The following is an 18,975-nucleotide window of genomic DNA, read 5'->3' as shown; positions in this document are numbered from 1 at the left end:
GTATTACTGTTGTAATATACTGTATTTCATTGTGGGTTACTCTTATAGTCCTATTGTTTGAAAGATAAGCAAATTAGCAAGGGAAGCTGGGCATATCCTGATCCCATTATGCAAATAAACTAAATTAGGTATTGTATGATCTATATCACGCCATTATAGTTTCTATCAGGCACTTATGAAATTATCATTTTTTAAAACAAGCAAATAAAAGCATAGTGTAAAAGCATTTTAGCCTCAAGTCAGTTCAGTGGCATTTCTTTCTGAACACCTTGCAATGCAATACTGCTATCTTTTGTGTATTAGTTCAAAACTAATCCAATTGATATTAACAAACCCAGGGGAAGAGCCTTCTCTGTGGCGGCCCCGGCCCTCTGGAACTAAACCCCCCCCAAGAGATTAGCATTGTCCCCACCCTCCTTGCTTTTCGTAAGCTGCTTAAAACCCACCTCTGCCGCCAGGCATGGGGGAACTGAGATACACTTTCCCCCTAGGCCTTTACAATTTTATGCATGGTATGTCTGTATGTATGATTGGTTTTTATATAATGGGTTTTTAACTGTTTTTAGTATTGGATTATTGTCATATACTGTTTTATTACTGTTGTTAGGTGCCCCGAGTCTGCAGAGAGGGGCGGCATACAAATCCAATAAATAAGAAATAAATAATAATAATAAACCCTGGGCCTAGATCAGTGTTTCTCAACCTCAGTAACTTTAAACATGTTGCCTGTGGAATTCTGGGATTTGAACTCCATGTATCTTAAAGTTTGTGAGGTTGAGAAATAAGGTTGACAAGTTGTTCAAACAGTCTTGCAGCCTCAGTCAATCAAACGGTTCACAATTCAATGAAGTCTGTGGCAGTCAAAAGACCCTATAGCCAGCCATACTACTCTGCAGGCAGTCATTATTTATCTATGGTACCCAATGACATTTCAGTCCCCACTGCAGCTGCTGCTCCCACCCTCCACAGTTCCCCCTCATTTATTTTCAACACCAGGCTATTCTTTTTCCATACCAGACAACTCCAGGATGTAATAATTTTGCAAAAGCTCCCATTCTTCTACCGTGTGGTTCATTAAAACGGACTTTTCACATCTGAAGGAATGATGAATGGACTCTTTGTGTTAGAGGATTTTAATAAGACTGTAAATTATCTTAGATTTATCTTGCTCCAGTTGCTTGCTTTAGAGGAACTGACTGACCTACAATACATTTGACTCAAGATATTGGATTAGAAACAGTGCATTTCCTTTTTAAAAAGTATTACGTATGCAAGGTGATTTTTTCTTCCAGAGTTAAAAAACTATCGATCATCCAAATAGAAACATAGAAGACTGACGGCAGAAAAAGACCTCATGATCCATCTAATCTGCCCTTATACTATTTTTTGTATTTTATCTTAGGATGGATCTATGTTTATCCCAGGCATGTTTAAATTCAGTTACTGTGGATTTACCAACCATGCCTGCTGGAAGTTTGTTCCAAGGATCTACTACTCTTTCAGTAAAATAATATTTTCTCATGTTGCTTTTGATCTTTCCCCCAACTAATTTCAGATTGTGTCCCCTGGTTCTTGTGTTCACTTTCCTATTAAAAACACTTCCCTCCTGAACCTTATTTAACCCTTTGACATATTTAAATGTTTGGATCATGTCCCCCCTTTTCCTTCTGTCCTCCAGACTATACAGAAGGAAAGGCAATGTGACAGGTGCAGTATTTTGCACAAAAGCTCCCAAAATCTTCAGTAACTTTTGTTAATGTCTAGAGCGATTATAGCCCATTGCATCCCAACTGCCTTCCCCATTTAGAAGCTCTCCAGATGCATAAAGGTCAATCCACAGAATTCTCAGCAGAGATTAAGCTATCAGAGAATTGATGGGGTGGGGAGTTTTTCTGAAAATCCAAGACTAGACAATACTGAAATACTAGTGTAAGTCATATACCAATGCCCGCCCTTTCTTTCTTTCTTTCTTTCTTTCTTTCTTATTTATTGGGCGCCCATCTTACCACAGAGTAATGGCCAGTGTGATCATGTTGTCACAATTTTTCATGAGTATTTGCTTCCTTCCATCTTTATCAATGTATTTAAATATACAAAATTGTACTTCAAAGGGGCAACTTGATGGCTCACCTTCATAATTTTCTTCTGCTGTGATTTTAGTTTGGTACGGGGTCAACATCTACCTGGCACCAAGCTGGACAAGGCTACTATAAAACACGGCTAACCACAAGTTGATTTCTATTCTGCCAAATGCCACTGAAATCAACAGAATTAATGTCCAAATCTATACATTTGGGACTAAAAAATGGATAGGTGTAAGGAAAATCAGTTGATGGACTTCATGACAACCAGTTTCTTATATTTTAATTTAACTGCCCACCACATCTGCTATTTGCCCTCATTTTCACTTTGTTGACAACTTCCCTGCGCAACCTCCTTAACAAGAAATCTTTGGGTTAATTCTCAATTAAAATAAATCTCATATGTACACGGGTTTGAATCATACACTATCAGATCTTTCTCACTGCTCGCCAACAATTTCCCCAATCTCCAAATCAAAAGATAGTGTTGGTGCTGCAAGAATTAAAGGCCTAGAATCACATACCCTAGACCAGGGGTGCCAAACTGGATTTCTTCAAGGGCCAGATCAGCATTGTAGTTTTCCCCAGGCTGGCTTGAGGGGAGGGAGAGACGGCCTGCAACATTTTGCAAGCAAAATGGGGGGCAAGGGGGAACCCCCCACTTTGGCTGCCTGAGGCATCATGGACCAGTCCTTTGCTATTTCCAGGCTATTTCCAGATTTAATCACCCCATGGGTCGTATCTGACCCTTGGGCCTTGAGTTTGACACCCCTGCCCTAGACGACTACACATGTTAATAATTAGGAAAGCTACACTGAATATATGAGTATCTTAAGATCAATTTGATGCTTTAAAAGAGGTGATGGATATTACTCAGTACTCAAAAATTGTTTGAAATGCCAAGAACACTAAATGAATGGTCGCAGACAGAGATTTTAAAGCAGATGTTCAAAAAAAATGTCGGGAACTGAATATGGGGCCTTTTGCCATAAATTGGAACTTTTCCTGACAAGAATCCAATTACTGATGTTATTGTGGCATCTTTAGTTTCACATAAGACTGGGAAAAGTTACTGTGACCCAACTTCTACCCTATTACTGGTATCTAATAAGGTTCACCATCACTGCTCTAGGGTTTGCAGCTGGGGTGGCACAGTGGTTAGAGTGCAGCACTGCAGGCTACTTCAGCTAAGTGCTAGCTGTAGTTCAGCAGTTCAAATCTCACCACCGGCTCAAGGTTGACTCAGCCTTCCATCCTTCCAAGGTCAGTAAAATGAAGACCTAGATTTTGGGGGGTGATATGCTGACTCTGTAAACTACTTAGAGAGAGCTGGGAAGAACTGTGAAGTGATACATAGGTCTAAATGCTCTGATTTATTATTATTATTATTATTATTATTATTATTATTATTATTATTGCTATTATTGCTATTGCTATTTCTTCTAGCTTATGTTTCAATATTTTCATGATCTCTTCTCTGATAGAAGGTATGAGGGTGGCCCATTCAATTAAGCAGTACCTGCTTTAAGGACTGATTTGTCCAAATGTCTGTTGAATCGGGTCCTATGCATGAGAATTAAATAGGTTAAGAAAGGAAATTGTGCTTTGGCAGATGGTGTGCAAATTGGATCAGCAGGCACGGAATGTAAATCCTGCACAGGCTTGTTCAATGGGAGTTCACACCCACCTTTTCCTTCTCTCCCAGATGCACACCTCATTCCTTTTCCTGGCACTCTCAGGCTTAGTATCCATGGGAACTGGAGGCCACAACAGGTGTGATGGAGGGAAGATACTGTACTCACTATTGACAATCTTTGTCATCAAACCTCTGAAGAGTTCTTCTTTCTGTCCATAAGTCTAATAATGCTAAGCAAAATTAATTTGCTTTGAGGTAAATTCATGTAAGCAGCACTGTTGATAAACTGTACCATCCAGATTCAACAATGGACAATGAAGTTGTAAGTAATATTGCATGATAAAAACAGCACCTATCTTTAGTCTGTCTGCCACCTATTACTAGCTTTGGCTGGTGTACACCGGTAACCATACACTGATATTACAGTAGAATGATGTATTTTTTTTGAAGTTGCAATTGATGTAAAATGCAATTACTTGTTTGTTGAGGAGGGGATCTTTTACATAGATGCTACTGCTTGTGTTCAAGTGAGTGCATTAGGGGCCAATTACTTCCCAACCTGGGTTCAAAGTTTTTCTTTGGGGTTATAAAGTATAAAACAACTCGCAGTGATCTATCTCCCAGATGGTTTTGTCAACTGCAGAACTGGATGTCAACGGTTTTGAGAATAGGTCTTATTGTGTGTGCTGTGATTGGCAATTTTCTCTTATGGTTACTGATAGGGAACCTCTCTAGGATGTTACCTGCTGTTTGGAATACTCTTTCCCCTGAAATCCATGAGAACTTACTATACAGGTAGTCCTTGACTTATGACCAATTAAGCCCAAAATTTCTGTTGCTAAATGAGTCATTTGTTAAGTGAATTCTGCCCCATTTTACGCCCTTGCTTGCCACAGTTAAGTTGATAAATTAGTGACACAGTTGTTAAATAAATCTGGCTTCCCCCATTGACTTTGCTTGTCAGAAGGTCGTAAAGAGGATCACATGACTTGGGGAAATTGCAACCGTCATAAATATGTACCAGTTGCTAAGTGGTCTGAATTTTGATCACATGGCCATAGGAATGCTACAATAGTCATAAGTGTGAAATACTAAGTAAATTTTTTAAGTGCCATTGTAACTTTTAATGGCCATTAAACAAACTGTTGTAAGCATAGTTCCCTCTAAGCTGAGCAGTGAGCAATTGCTCACTTAAAAATCATAATCAACTCAGAGTTTTCCAAACCTGCCCAGAAGCCGAGAGGGAAAGAGTGAGAGGGAAGGAGAGAGAGAGGAAGAGAGGAAGAGAGAGAAACAGATAGAAAAAAGGGAGGAAGGAAAAGAGAAAGAAAAAGAATGGGAGTAAGGGAGAGAGAAAGAAAATCAAAATCTAGTTTGAAACTAGCTCAACTATTTAAGTGGCATTTTGATATTGATAGAGTTGCCCTATTATGAGCTCACTGTTATAGACACACAGTACAGTATTTTATTTTGAAATTCTCTGAGGCAAAACAGGGTGGGTTTTTTATTTGTTTGTTTGTTTGTTTGTTTGTTTATTTGTGTATTTATGTATTTATGTATTTATGTATTTATGTATTTATGTATTTATTTATTTATTTATTTATTTATTTATTTATTATTTCTGTGCCGCCCAGTCCCGAAGGGACTGCCGCTCAGACACTATACTTTTCCACCCACCCCCAAAAAAAATTAGAGGGGACACTGGTTGTAAGTGAAGGACTACCCGCAATGCCTTATTGAAGATTTATCTTTCCACCTAGGCCTCCTCCTTTGTGGGAATGCTATCAATGAATGTTCTTTCTTTTCTATTTATTTTCTAAACACTGCAGTATTGTTGTCTTAATAATTTTTGATATTTGAAGATCTTATGTAAATCATTACATAAGAATCAGCATCAAACAAAATTGTTCCTTATCCATCAAGTAACTGTGCAGGTGGCACAACATCAGAAATAGTAATCTACTACTTCATACACTGCAAAAAAGAGCATGCAACTACAAATTGTAACCATTGTTGTCAATTAGCGGAACGGATTCCTCTTCCTCTCTGTATTATTGCAAACATACACAAATGTGTTCCAGGGGGAATTAAGAAGATATCTCGGTCATGCAAGAAGGAAGTAAACACTTTTAGTCCCACTGCACACATGGATATCCATGCCCATAATGTTAGATATAGCCTGGCTTACTTTCCTCACGATATCTCTCAGACTTTCATATATCAGTGAGGCTGTTGGCATCCATATTTTAGTTCTCTGATTCCAGGAGGGATATACATTTTTTTCAGACAATGGAGAAGCAAATTAAATCACACACTGCACACCAAGACAACTAGACACAAGAACAGGTTTTTTTCCAAACGCCATCACTCTACTAAACAAATAATTCCCTCAATACTGTCAGACTTTCTACTAAATCTGCACTTCTATTCTACTAGTTTTTCTCATCATTCCTTTCACCCATTTCCTCCCACGTTGACTGTATGACTGTAACTTGTTGCTTATATCCTAAGATTTTTATTAATATTGCTTCTTCATTGCTTATTTGACCCCTATGACAATCATTAAGTGTTGTACCATATGATTCTTGACAGATGTATATTTTATTGTATGTACTTTGAGAGCATATGCACCAAGACAAATTCCTTGTGTGTCCAATCACACTTGGCCAATAAAAATTCTATTCTATTCTATTGTCTTTCAGGTAATATTTATCTCAATTCAGTGTGGTTGCCTAGTACCTCAATCAAATGGAAAATGCTAAGAGTCATCATGGAATTTATTCACTGTTTCTTCATCCTTGGTATTTATGACTTATTTTAAGGAGGAGGGTGTGGTTGCAGACACACCTGAACTGATTTCCCTTTCTAAAGAAAAATATTAAACAGTGGTGCTACTGCACCACTGCAAAAAACATCAATAGCACTTAGATTTATATACCACTCCATAGTGCCCTACAACACTCTCTGAGCAGTTTACAAACGTCAGCATAATGTCCTCATTTTACTGACCTCAGAAGAATGGAAGGCTGAATCAAACCTGAGCCAGTCAGGATTAAACTCCTGGCAATTGGCAGATACTGCAGTACTGCATTCTAACCACTGCACCACATTAGTAGGATTTATAAATATGTATATATAATATGAACATGTGGATTTGATGTTTGACTTTGACTTTAGCTGGTCATAAAAAGACTTACAAGGGAAGCATAGTCTGCATCTCAAGTCATGAAAACCAGCTAGAAAAATCACTACCAACAGAATTACAAATTGATAAATTATTACAGCTCTTTTACATTTTTTTTGCAATAAGGTTGGGATGTATTTATAAGTAGGGCTAACATTTTGAACTGCACATTTGAACTGCACTCTCCTTCTCTTCCAAATGATAAGTGTGTGTCAATAGGAAGACAGATAATGTCAAGATATAGACCCCCAAAAAACCATTTTGATTTATTAAAACATTTAGAGTAGGCTTGTGCTTATCCACTTTCCTAACCAACCACAATTCCAGGCAGGTGACTAAGCATGATGACAAACAATTGCTCTGTTACTCTTTCTTCATTGTTAGCATGTAGATACAGGCTTGTAACTTGCCTAATAGCCAAAAGCAACTAGAATTCCATGCAGATGAGCAAGCAAGCTGTCAAAGATTTTATAGATTGCTCTATCCCTCCTTTGCAATTACTAGTATAAAAAAATTAAATCCCTAGTAATAAAAAACAAGCTCAAAAGAATAATTTTTTGTAGGCATATTTATATAAACCACATATTGTTATCCATAGTTTATCGATCAAGGCACATTGGTTGTCTTAATATGTCATGTAAGCCTTGTGTCATATAAACTTCAGGTGGTTTTCCTACCACTACCACTACACTGGCTTCACATAATAGAGTAAATGGGGAAAAAAAGATTTGCCATGTTGAGTTATTTAAATCATGTTTCTGTCTATCTTGCTTATCTAGTCATTTTAACCTAGTGGATTGTGCAAATCCAGTTTCTGTTGGCAATTCAGAAACAGTCAGAATTCAGTAAACCAAAATTAATCACAGTATACAGATAACAAATATAATCATTCTTACACTGACCATATGTGTTTTGACTATGAAGCCAATTAATTGTAGTTAATTCATTTAAATCATCTTTAAGGAAACCATATTCAGGCATCATGTATGAAGTTAGTCATGACCTGTTCTGATCTTATATATTAAATCCATGATTTTGGCAGCAGGAATGAAAGTTGTGATTTGATTAAAGGAATACCCAACTGTTCTTAACGTTATGAGCGAACTGATTTACAACAGAATAGACTGTTCATCTATATAGCACAGTATTCTGTGCAATGTTTGCAAAGGCTCCCTGTTTACCAGATTTGTGGTCAGGGATCTTTTTCAGCCCCAGGTGACATTCTGCCTTCAGTACTCAGTAGGTTGCAATGTAATGTCATTCAGAAATACAATTAAATAAACAAACATTCCATTTTCCAATCTGTTTTTTCACATTAAAAAGCAAATTGGAGTACCTTCATTCTGTACATTCAGCAAAATATAAAATATTTAGAACTTGGGCTTAGAATTTCTGAACATTTTTTTAAATGTTCATTTTATTCAGCCTCCTATGCAAAGATCCTCCTTTAAATTTAGGCATGTCCTGCTGAAGGTTCCCAGCACTGGAATAATAATAATAATAATAATAATAATAATAATAATAATAATAATAATAATAATAATAATAGTTGTTGTTGTTATCATTATCATTATCATTATCATCATTATCATTATCATTATCATTATCATTTGTATGCCACTTCTCTTCAAAGACTCGGAGTGGCTCATACAATACAATATATAACAGTGAATACAGAGACAAATCTAATTAATTTATCAAACTATGTAAGCTAAAAGCCCAATATATTAAAATCAATCAAACAAATTCAATCGCAGCCATACATTACATTTATTGGCCAAGGGGGCTAGATCTAATTGCCCCAAGCCTGGTGACATGAGTCTTGAGACTCTTGCAAAAGGCGAGGAAGGTGGTGGCAGTGCGAATCTCTGGGGGAAGCTGATTCCAGAGGGCCGGGGCCGCCACAGAGAAGGCTCTTCCCCTCGGCCCCACTAAATGACATTGTCTCATTGATGAGACCTGGAGAAGGCCAACTCTGTTGGACCTAACTGGCCGCTGGGATTCATACGGCATAAAGCGGTCCCATAAGTAATCTGGTCCGATGCTATGTAGGGCTTTGTAGGTCATTACCAACACTTTGAATTGTGCCCGGAAACCAATCAGCAACCAATTGGTTCACTTGTTTTAAGGTTTCACCAATTTACTACATTTCAACATCATTCTTCTTCCAAAGGTGAATTAGGTTTTTCAACCAATGAAACAGAAAAACCAATACATTCCAAACAAGAGGAAACAATTGATACTAATGCTATTAAATGAAGGTTCAGAGCGTAAATTCACACTTCTACGATTTTGTGAAATTTATTCATAAAAATCTATAACCCAGAATGTCTCAGTCATCTAGGTCATGGTTGTTCCAAAGGTGCTTTTTTCAAAAGGAAACTGTTTTTCCCCCCCACTTGAAGACCTTTCACTTTTCATCCAAGAAACTTCTTCAGTTGAACTAAAAAAAGTTTTTTGGACCTTCAAAGCAAACTTTTTGGTCTTCACAAAAAACACAAAGACCAGTTGCCTTTTTAAAAAGCATCTTTGATATAATCCAGAATTTATTCAGCTATGCTCCATTATATGTAATGTTTTGGCTTCTATATAATGTATATAATTTCAAATGCCTGCAATTGCCTTATCCCCTAGAAAATTTGAATACATCCTTTACCAATCCAAACTATAGTATTTAATGTAGCATGGATAGCCTAGAGAAAAGAAGGGCCAGGGGGGACATGATAGCAGTCTACAGGTATATGAGGGATTGCCATAGAGAGGTGGGGGTCACGCTGTTTTCCAGGGCACCAGAGGGCCAGACGAGGAACAATGGTTGGAAGCTGACCAAGGAGAGATTCAACCTAGAAATAAGGAAGAACTTCCTGATGGCCAGAGTGATCAACCAGTGGAACGGCCTGCCAGCGAAGGTTGTGAACTCCCCAAATTTGGACATTTTCAAGAGAAGATTGGATTGTCATTTGGCTCGGGTGCTGTAGGATTTCCTGCTTAAGCAGGGGGTTGATAACCTGCAAGGTCCCTTTCAACATAAATAAAATAAATAAATAAATAAATAAAATAAATAAATAAATAAACACACACACACACACACACACACACATACATACATGACTGGAGAATATTCAACGCATGTTGATATATCAGCATTTCATTTCAACTCCAAATATGTTAAATTTAATATTTAACTTCACTTTAATGAAGTTTTTGGAATGAAGCTCTTGGTATGCCTTTAGAGACAAACAGCTCTTAGCTTTGAATAAAATAATTTCTATGCTCTGCTGTCAAACCAAACAGCAATACAGCTTAGCACAACATCAGTATTCAGATGACAATATATTTCTTTGCTGGAAGAATCCATCTGATTATGATCAGAAGCAAGACCACCAAGTTATATTAATCTTATTCATTTTATTTTATTTCAAGTCTACCCTGTGGATCTGAAATAGTTTTCTAATGAGGCTTTGACCATAAACATCTGCTGTATAAAAATTTCAATGAATATATTTTTGTGGCATTTAAACAAAGCTTACCTTGTAATGAATAATGGCGATCATCAATCTCTGTAGACGATTGTTCTTCTGATACCAGTGCAGTTTTAAGAGGTTCCATGTTTTTATGGACAAGCAATCACTGTAAGTTCATTTCAAACTGGAAGATGGAAACCTAGAAAAGAAACCAACATTAACAGGAGTCAACTTGACTATATTTCTCTTGTAAAACTGATGCATTGTGAAAAAGCCTCTAGCCTTTAAAAAAAAAAAAGGAAGCAATTTACCTGCTTCTGTTTGCTAAAAAGTGTTTGCTTACATTATCTGGATCTGGAACTACTCCTTTCTGAATCATAAATCTATCAGTTAGCTTTATAGGTTGTACTCCTGTTTGCTCACCTCCATTTCTGCAAAGGTCATTGCCAAAACCAGAAGATATATTTCTTGAAAAATCCCCCCACACACACACACACAAATTGTGAAGCATAGATTGGAAAGAGCGAAGATAACTTAGAAAATCAAACTGACAGCTTTCTGGGACACTTTAAGTTATTGTTTCCAAAAGAGAAGTTTCTTTCATTTCACCCTTAATAAATCTTTTGCATAGTGAGAATCTTTTCTTTGTCAGCAATTATTACAGCACGTTAGATACAAAAGTAGCTGAACCAACAAAAGATTAAAAGGTAGCTATGAAAGTAAGTTGCCTGAAGTCTTTCTTGTCCTATCTGTATCTTGGTTACCACAGTGTACCCATGCAAATTCCTTTTGCAACAGAGTTCATGTTTCAGCCCTGAACTTCTCTAACTTTTGAATGCTAACACTTTTAATTAAAAAAAAAACCATATTGAGCTGCTGTAGACAATGCAAACTCATCTAAATGAAAGAAAAGTTCATGAATTTGATTGCAATACATCTGTGCCATCAGCTAGTGAAAGAACTAAAAAAAAAAAGACAGCAAACTAAATCTAACGATCTAAATTTTAAAAAGAAACAAACAAAAAACTGGGAGATCATATAGGAGCCGGATAAATCTGCTCTACACTCACCACAAAAGTGGCAGTAAATTTACATTATTTCCTACTGAGATGTAGCAGATGCCCAGTCCAGACAATTGTGTCATTCTATAATGTTTTGGACAGAGGTGGGTTCCATTTACCTTTGCCACTGTTTTGTAGCGTGATGTTTCATACATGCATACCCCCTTCACTTGTGTATGCACGCCCCCTCCACTCACATGCGCACAAGCATCCTCTCCTCTCATGCATGTGTGCATGTCCTCTTAAGCAATTTGGTCTCCACGCATGCTCAGTAACAGGAATCAGCCTGAAACACAGCTGAGAAGCTGATCAGCTGTGATTCAAGTGAAGAAATAAAGGACAGTATTAACCTGGGGGCAGGTGGGAGGGCCCTTTTTGAAGCAGCAATAGAGGAGAAGCCATCCAAACGAGGGAAATCGCAAAAAAAAATTGAAAAAAAATCACAGCGCCCATAGACTGGCACTGACCGAACCGGATCTGTGACATCACCAGCGGGTCGCTACTGGTTCAGGTGATCCAGTCTGAACAGGGAGAAACCCATCCCTGGTTTTGGATCAAAATTCCTCAGTCCTGAGAAAAACACCTTTTGTATTTTTTGAATCGTTATCTTCTTATTTAACTTTTTTTTGTCCTATTCATCTGTATGTGGCATATTTATTTCATTTAAATATTCCATTATTTTTCTTACTTCCAGGATTCTGGAAAAGAACTCATAAGTGGCTATTGGAGATAACTGAAACAGATATAGAATTTTACCCCGGAATGCATGCTCCTAGGAATAAGGACAAAAAAATATCCCTCTAAAATACAACATTTAATTACTCATATAATCAGGGCTGCAAGAATATCCTATGCACAGTTCTGGAAAACACCAGAAAATAATACCATAGAAGAAATTTATAGTTGTTAAGAAATGGATAGGATGACTATGGAGATTAAGGAAACTAGTAATTCAGAGTACAGTATTATGAGATTTGGAACAATTGGTACGATTGGATTGGTAACAAAGATAAAGATAAGAATAAAATGTGAAAGGATGTACCAAATGGAATCTATAAACATGCAGTGTAACATATGTATCTATGAAGAGGTGATATAAGAAATATAACATAAGAAATAGGGCATAGATCTATATTAAACTATTGAAATGTTGTTTTTAAAATTTTGAAAAACTAATAAAATATTTTTTTTTAAAAGAAAAACACCTCTCGCTTCTATTTGTTCAAAACTTTTAAAACAAATCCTTCTAACACAGACAATCCACATTTAACTGATGGAATCCTTACTTCATTATCTAATGGGAAAACAGAAAGGCAAGATAAATACATGGAGGGGAGATCTGTCAGCAATAATTTGATGCAACAGAAGTGAAGTCTTCAGGATTCAGTTCACTCACAATAGTAAGCCAGAATGGGATTTGTTTGGTTTATGGCTTAAAGTGTTATGCAAAGCCAGTCAATTATGATTTATTTTTGTGCTATGAAAAAATCAAACTTAATACAACGTGCAAATTTAACCTAAATCTAGTCCAGACTTTGTTCTAAAACTAAACATTGGGGGGAACCAATAAATGTGGTGAATTATTTCTTTGTGTTAGAAAGAGCTTGCAACATGATAATCTGGGATTGTGCCAATGGTCAAATCCATATTTTTTTACTATTACTGTACATATTTTTTACTGCTTGGTGGGCATGGCTTGGGGAACATAGCAGGGAAACGATACTGCAAAATCCCCATTCCCACCCCTCTCTGTGGGGCCAGCCAGTGTTGGTATTTGCTGGTTCTCCAACCTCCTCAAAATTTCTGCTACTGGTTCTTCAGAACCTATCAGATTTCAACCCTAGGTTGTGCCCCTTGAAGAAGCAGAACATGGAAGTTTCTTTGTTGGGCTGGATTAAATTGGATTGGATCCAACAGGAGGCTAGTTCTCCATCCTCTACATTACATTGTTTTACCTTACGCTTGTTTTAATGTTATTGAAACACTGTGATTTCCACACAATTAGGCGTCTTCCATTTGATTCTCCAGAGAGTATTTATTTATAATCTTGCCAAGAATTCTGAATCACTTTATTTCCTTATATGGCCAGAGCTTGCTGTATACTTCCAGCAATACACTGTTGATTTATAACACAGGTCAGATGAGAGAAAACCTTCTTTTGAAATATACAGGATTTGTATAACTAGCTTGCAGTTTTCTTTTTAAGTACTGAATAGAAACTTTGATTATTTTTTTTTTACCTACTGGAGGAATCAGGAATATAAAATTCCTGCATAAAATGTCATTATCACTTCTAAAAATGAACTTTGCATGCAGGAGAAACAGATTTTTTTTCTGGACTGCTCTACATCATTATGTCCCAGGAGAAGGGAGACTGAATGTCTGAATGTGGAACCACTCACATACGAAAGAGATTATTATAAAACTGTGCTTCTTAACACAATAATTGTCTGCACGCAAGAGTTATTTTAATGAAAATACATTTAAACCCCTCATTACATATTAGTAGAGTTCAGGGAAAACAGCACCATGTGATTCTGGTAAAGTCTAATCCCCCCTCCCCCCATTCTGAACTCTACCATTTCAGAAAACAAACACACAGAAACTACTAACATTGTGTATGCAAGGGTTTAATAATATGTACTAATATCTGAAACACGCCTTATAAAAATTCAAGTATTGTATATTTCTTTATTTAAACAATTTATATGGCCACCCATCATAGGCAAGTCTGAGCAGATTAAACAAGCATGAAACCTATAAATAAAATTTTAAAAATCAATTCAGCTCAACACAACAAAATTATAATATAGACGAACCTACGCAGAACCAATATTGTGTGAGCCACTTCTGAGTTGTGGACCAGTTGTAACTTCTGAGTAATCTTCAAAGGCAGCTCTATGTAAAGCACTTTGCAATAACACGGCTAAGAGGTGAGTGACTAAGGCATGAGTGACTGTGAGGTCTTCCAGCTCAGGAAAACATGTAATTGATGCACAAGACAAATCTATGCAAAGGACCTGTTGTGGGCCATTTGTGGCCTGTGCAATTAACAATGGATCCAGAGGACTCGGAGACAGTGGAGGAGCGGTACAAGCAACCTGTGTTCCCGGCACCCAAGGCTGACAGTGAAGAGGACATGGTGTCAGAGGCTGAAGAGCAACCAGGGCCTTCTGCACCTCCTGAGATGAGTGACTCAGGAGAAGAGGAGAAGCCTCTTCTTGATGCTTGGATTTGCAGGGCCTACATGAGACAAGAGTGGTTACTCAGGAGGAGACTTCCTTGTGAGTAGCCATGCTGGCTACTGGACCACACCCTCAGTCTATTTAAGGAGTGACGCTTAGGTTCAGAGGACAACGCAGTTCGTTCTAGAATCTTGTTGCAGCACTTGTCTCTAGATTATATTTTAAAAGAACCACATTCTTGTCTGTATTAATTAGTTCCAGGCTTTCAGCCAACCTCTGTAAGTCTACAATATGGAAGTTTGCTACAATCTAGTAATTACAGTTGTGTTTACCTATTCTTGGGACTCTGGCTAGCTGATAAGACATTGTAATCAGGGTGGTGAAGCCTTTGTTAGATTTTTAAAAAGACTCAAACTGCTAAGACCTTTGTTAGTAGTAAAACTTTTAAATCTGGTAGTGTGCATCTTATTTTGGGAGGGCTTGATGCTCGGATACAACAGGACCCCTTGCTACTTGCTCATTGAACAAAAGTCATGAGTTCAAGAGAACCTCCAAACACATTCAGAGTTAGAGATGATAACCCACCAGATGTTGAAGACCAAAACCCTAAAGCCACTCCACTTTGTTTTTTCTGTCTTTCTAAGCTAGATGTTTTCCTTTACCCAATTGATAAATGCTGGTTTCATATTAAGAAAAGAAGAATAAGCACTATATACATATTCCATTCAAAACAGTACCATAAGCATCATGTATCATTGTGCAAACAATACAACTTGCATCAGTTGTACAAATACCTCCTGATATCATTTGCTGTTATTGTTTTCTTCCCATGGTTACCAGGTATTTATAGAAATTCCAAGAGGTACTTAAAACATAGATCAATAAATCTGACTGAGGAGGACCAGCCCAATCAATTTAGAAGCTAAATGGTTGAATGAAGATTTGAGCCTGGGTTTTGCCTTCACTAGAATAACATTAGAATAGAATAGGGATTTGAAGTCATCTAATAGACTTCAAACACTTTATGTAAACACTTTGTTAAAGTTGGAAGGGACCTTGGAGATCATCTAGTGAAGTCCAGCCATCCTATGCCATTTCAAGACAAGTAACTGTCCAGTCTCTTCTTAAAAATCTCCACAATGTCTGAATGCAAGCTGTTCCACTGGTTAATTGTTGTCACCATTAGGAAATTTCTCCTTAATTCCAGATTGCTTCTCTCCTTTGTTTCTTGCCTCTGATACTTTGGAGAATAATTTGACCCCCACTAGTCTGGAAGGAACACAGCAACCATGACCTGATTATCTATTTGCATAAAGTGTTTCTTCAAGGAAAAGAGAAGTACTAATAGCATCACAGGTATTATAATCTGGGAAACTATTTGGTATTAGCCCAGTCTAAAACAAAGAACTTCTCTATTGATAAGAGAAAGCATGGGATTAAGAGGGAGGCAAATATATTTCTGGAGTGGTAAATTTGACGGGTAATTTAACTGAGATTATTCCAGGGAAGGAAAAATCAATTTAGAAATCAAACGTCAAAAGAACAAGATGTTGATTCCCAAAAGTGAGAGAGTCACATATTCCATTATGTTTGTCTTGGAAGCCTGCCATCAGTATATAAAATCTCATAGAGGAAAAAGAAAAGGCCCAATTTATCTTGTCCTAAAAATAATATATTGAAAGATTTCCATAGCACAAACTGGAAAATAGCAATAGCAATATTGTGTTTATTTCTCTGTCCTCTGACTGGATCAAACAAGTTTTTTAAGTGTTTTTAGGAGGTTTTATACTATTTTATTTGTATTTGGCTGTGAGCCACCCAGAGTCCTTTGGGAGTTGGGTGGCATATAAATCCAAACAAACAAAGTGTGTTTTCCAACTGTTTGATACTTTTTATGGAGATTTATTGCACATCTATATTTTTTACTTTAAAAAATCTTGTTTGTGTGTAAATAACAATTTTATAAAATTTTATGTGAGGCTCAAGTCAAGACAACACAGCAAAATCCAGTCAAGTTCAGTCCTATATTTGCTTGGACAGAATCTTGCCAAACTAAAGCCTTAACCTGCTACGTGTATCCTGAGAAATTCTAAGCTATGGCTATACTTTTTTCCAGGCAAATTTGATACAATCTCAGTCTCCAGGCAGATGGAAGTTAATACCCACACGTGACTATTCTTGCCAAGAGCACCAGAAAATAAGCGAGGAAATACCTCTGCCCAAGAAATCAGAGATATCGTTTTAGCCATTTTAAAATGTTATCAAAGTATCATCAACAAGCTTCCCCCAGAGCTGTCCTTAAAAATGTGTTTGAAAATTGAAACAGGTGCAAATTGTGAAACCAGACTTAAAACCTTGTATAAGGTACAGGATTCACATGATGCCAGTCCAAAAAATCTGTGTTGTCTGACAACCGACTACTGGTCACAATTTTAGATGGTTTGATGTCTGAATATCACCTACTATAAACTTGCTCAGTTACTCAGAATAAGTGGAATCTTTTTTGAAGATGTCCTACTGCCAAAAGTCTAGCTATCAAATATATTAGAAAGACTCTGTGGTCCCTATGTGTTGTAATCATAGGTTCTTAGGCACTGAACTTTGGGATAGAATATTGCTGAAGGGTGATGTTTTAGCCTAATGGGTGCTGTATAAACCTTATTCTTCCTCTATGGAAAGGCAGCAAAGTCCAGGCTGCAGTTCTCAGCCTAGTGAATGGTCTCTCCAAGGTGATGTCTCCTTTTCTCCTAGAATTGTGGAAGATGGCTAAGATACATCTTTTTGATTAAGGGATTTACAGATTTTTACCTTGCCTTTTTTCATATACAACTCAAGACAGAAAATATACCAATACACATGATTTTTACAACAAGAGGTCTTCTATTCTCCTAGAATTGAGGGATGCAGCTAAGAGACAGCTTTTCGTTTAAAGATTTTAAATGATTTTTATCTTGGCTTTTTTCATATAAAACTAAAGAGAGCAAATATACAAATGTTCCTTCCTTCTCCTATTTTCCCCACATCAACCCTGTGAGGTACGTTGAAATAAGAATGAACGAATGGCCCAATCCAACCAGCTTCCATTACCTAAGGCAGGACTAGAACTCACAGTCTCCTGGTTTCCTGGCTAGCAGCTTAAACACAGCACTATTAAAAGTCAAGTTTTTAATTATTTTGAGTACTGGTTTTAAATTTGGTTTGATTTTAAATTGCATCAATTTTTTATTATTTGCACTCTGCAGTTCTGTTAAGATATTTTGAGTATTGGAATTTTTAAAAGAATAGAAAATAAAAATAAATAAAAATAATCTTATCCAATATGAGGCACGTTTGTTAGAGTGCAGTACTACAGGTTACTTGCCAGCTGACTGCAACTTGGCGGTTCAAACCTCACCAGGTTCAAGGTTGACTGAGCCTTCCATCCTTCTGACATCAGTAAAATGGGGACCCAAATTGTTGGGGGCAATATGCTGACTCTGTATACTGCTTAGAAAAGGCTATAAAGCAGTGTGTAAGTCTAAGTGCTATTGTTATGCTACAATAGGGATTCTTTCAGAAAATGCTGGTTTGGACTAAAATTGACAGTAGCTTAAAACAGTGGTCCCCAACCTTTTGGGCAACTGGGACTGCTTCCATGTAGACAGAGTTTTCTCTGAGGACAAGACAGGGGGTGGTTTCATGTGGCAGGGCTGTTTTCTGTCTTTGTAATAGTCAAACCCAAAGCAGAATAGGGCATTTGGTATGTAGTAGCGGCAGCTTGCTTGCTTGATTTATTTGGTTACCAATAAACTGCTATAAAAAGCTTCTTTTCACCCAGTTCTAAGCGTATATGATTAATTCAGTCAAGGCAGAACAAGGGTTTTCCATTCATCCTGTCTCCTATTAAAATTATTTTCTTAAAGCCTTGCGCATTGGCCATGTCTGATGCTCTGGGATGTACAATTAAATGAGTAATGAGTTTCAGATACTTTGGGGCCAAATCTAATAGAGATAATTCTGTGACACCTTGGGCCAGAATGAGTGGAGATATTGCTAATGATTTTTTTATTTTTAATCCAGAGTATTTTGGGATTAACCCTCCTGGAGAAGTTCCTGGGCTAGAATTGGTTGAGATGTTCCTGTGATACTTCTAACCCATTCTGATAACGCCTGGGACTGATTGATCAGCTCAGGATGTCAAACATGGGAAATCCAGAGGCATGTTTTGGAACATTGCACTAATTGATAGACCCCCACTCCCAAAACAGGATCCACTATAGTCATGTGAATAGAGAAGAAAGAAAATGCAGATGTGTCACTGGCCCCAGGATAAGCATTAATTTATATTTAATTTATGCTCCTAAATCAAGTGAAACAGCCTACCC

General features: G+C 37.2%; 1 protein-coding gene across 4 annotated transcripts in view; it reads right to left on the bottom strand.

Annotated features, from left to right (window-relative positions):
• The window catches only part of SYNE2 (spectrin repeat containing nuclear envelope protein 2), a 319,436-nt gene that overhangs the window by 290,958 nt on the left and 9,503 nt on the right, over positions 1 to 18,975 (bottom strand). For all 4 annotated transcript variants that reach the window (XM_070750996.1, XM_070751014.1, XM_070751005.1 and 1 more), the window contains exon 2: positions 10,432 to 10,564. In XM_070750996.1, coding sequence (XP_070607097.1) covers positions 10,432 to 10,510 — 79 coding nt within the window. In that variant the 5' untranslated portion in view covers positions 10,511 to 10,564. The remainder of the gene's footprint in view (positions 1 to 10,431; positions 10,565 to 18,975) is intronic.

This window comes from Erythrolamprus reginae, chromosome 1, assembly GCF_031021105.1.
Source record: "Erythrolamprus reginae isolate rEryReg1 chromosome 1, rEryReg1.hap1, whole genome shotgun sequence".
In the NCBI taxonomy this organism is placed as follows: domain Eukaryota; kingdom Metazoa; phylum Chordata; class Lepidosauria; order Squamata; family Dipsadidae; genus Erythrolamprus; species Erythrolamprus reginae.
This window is presented reverse-complemented; position numbering and strand designations above follow the sequence as displayed.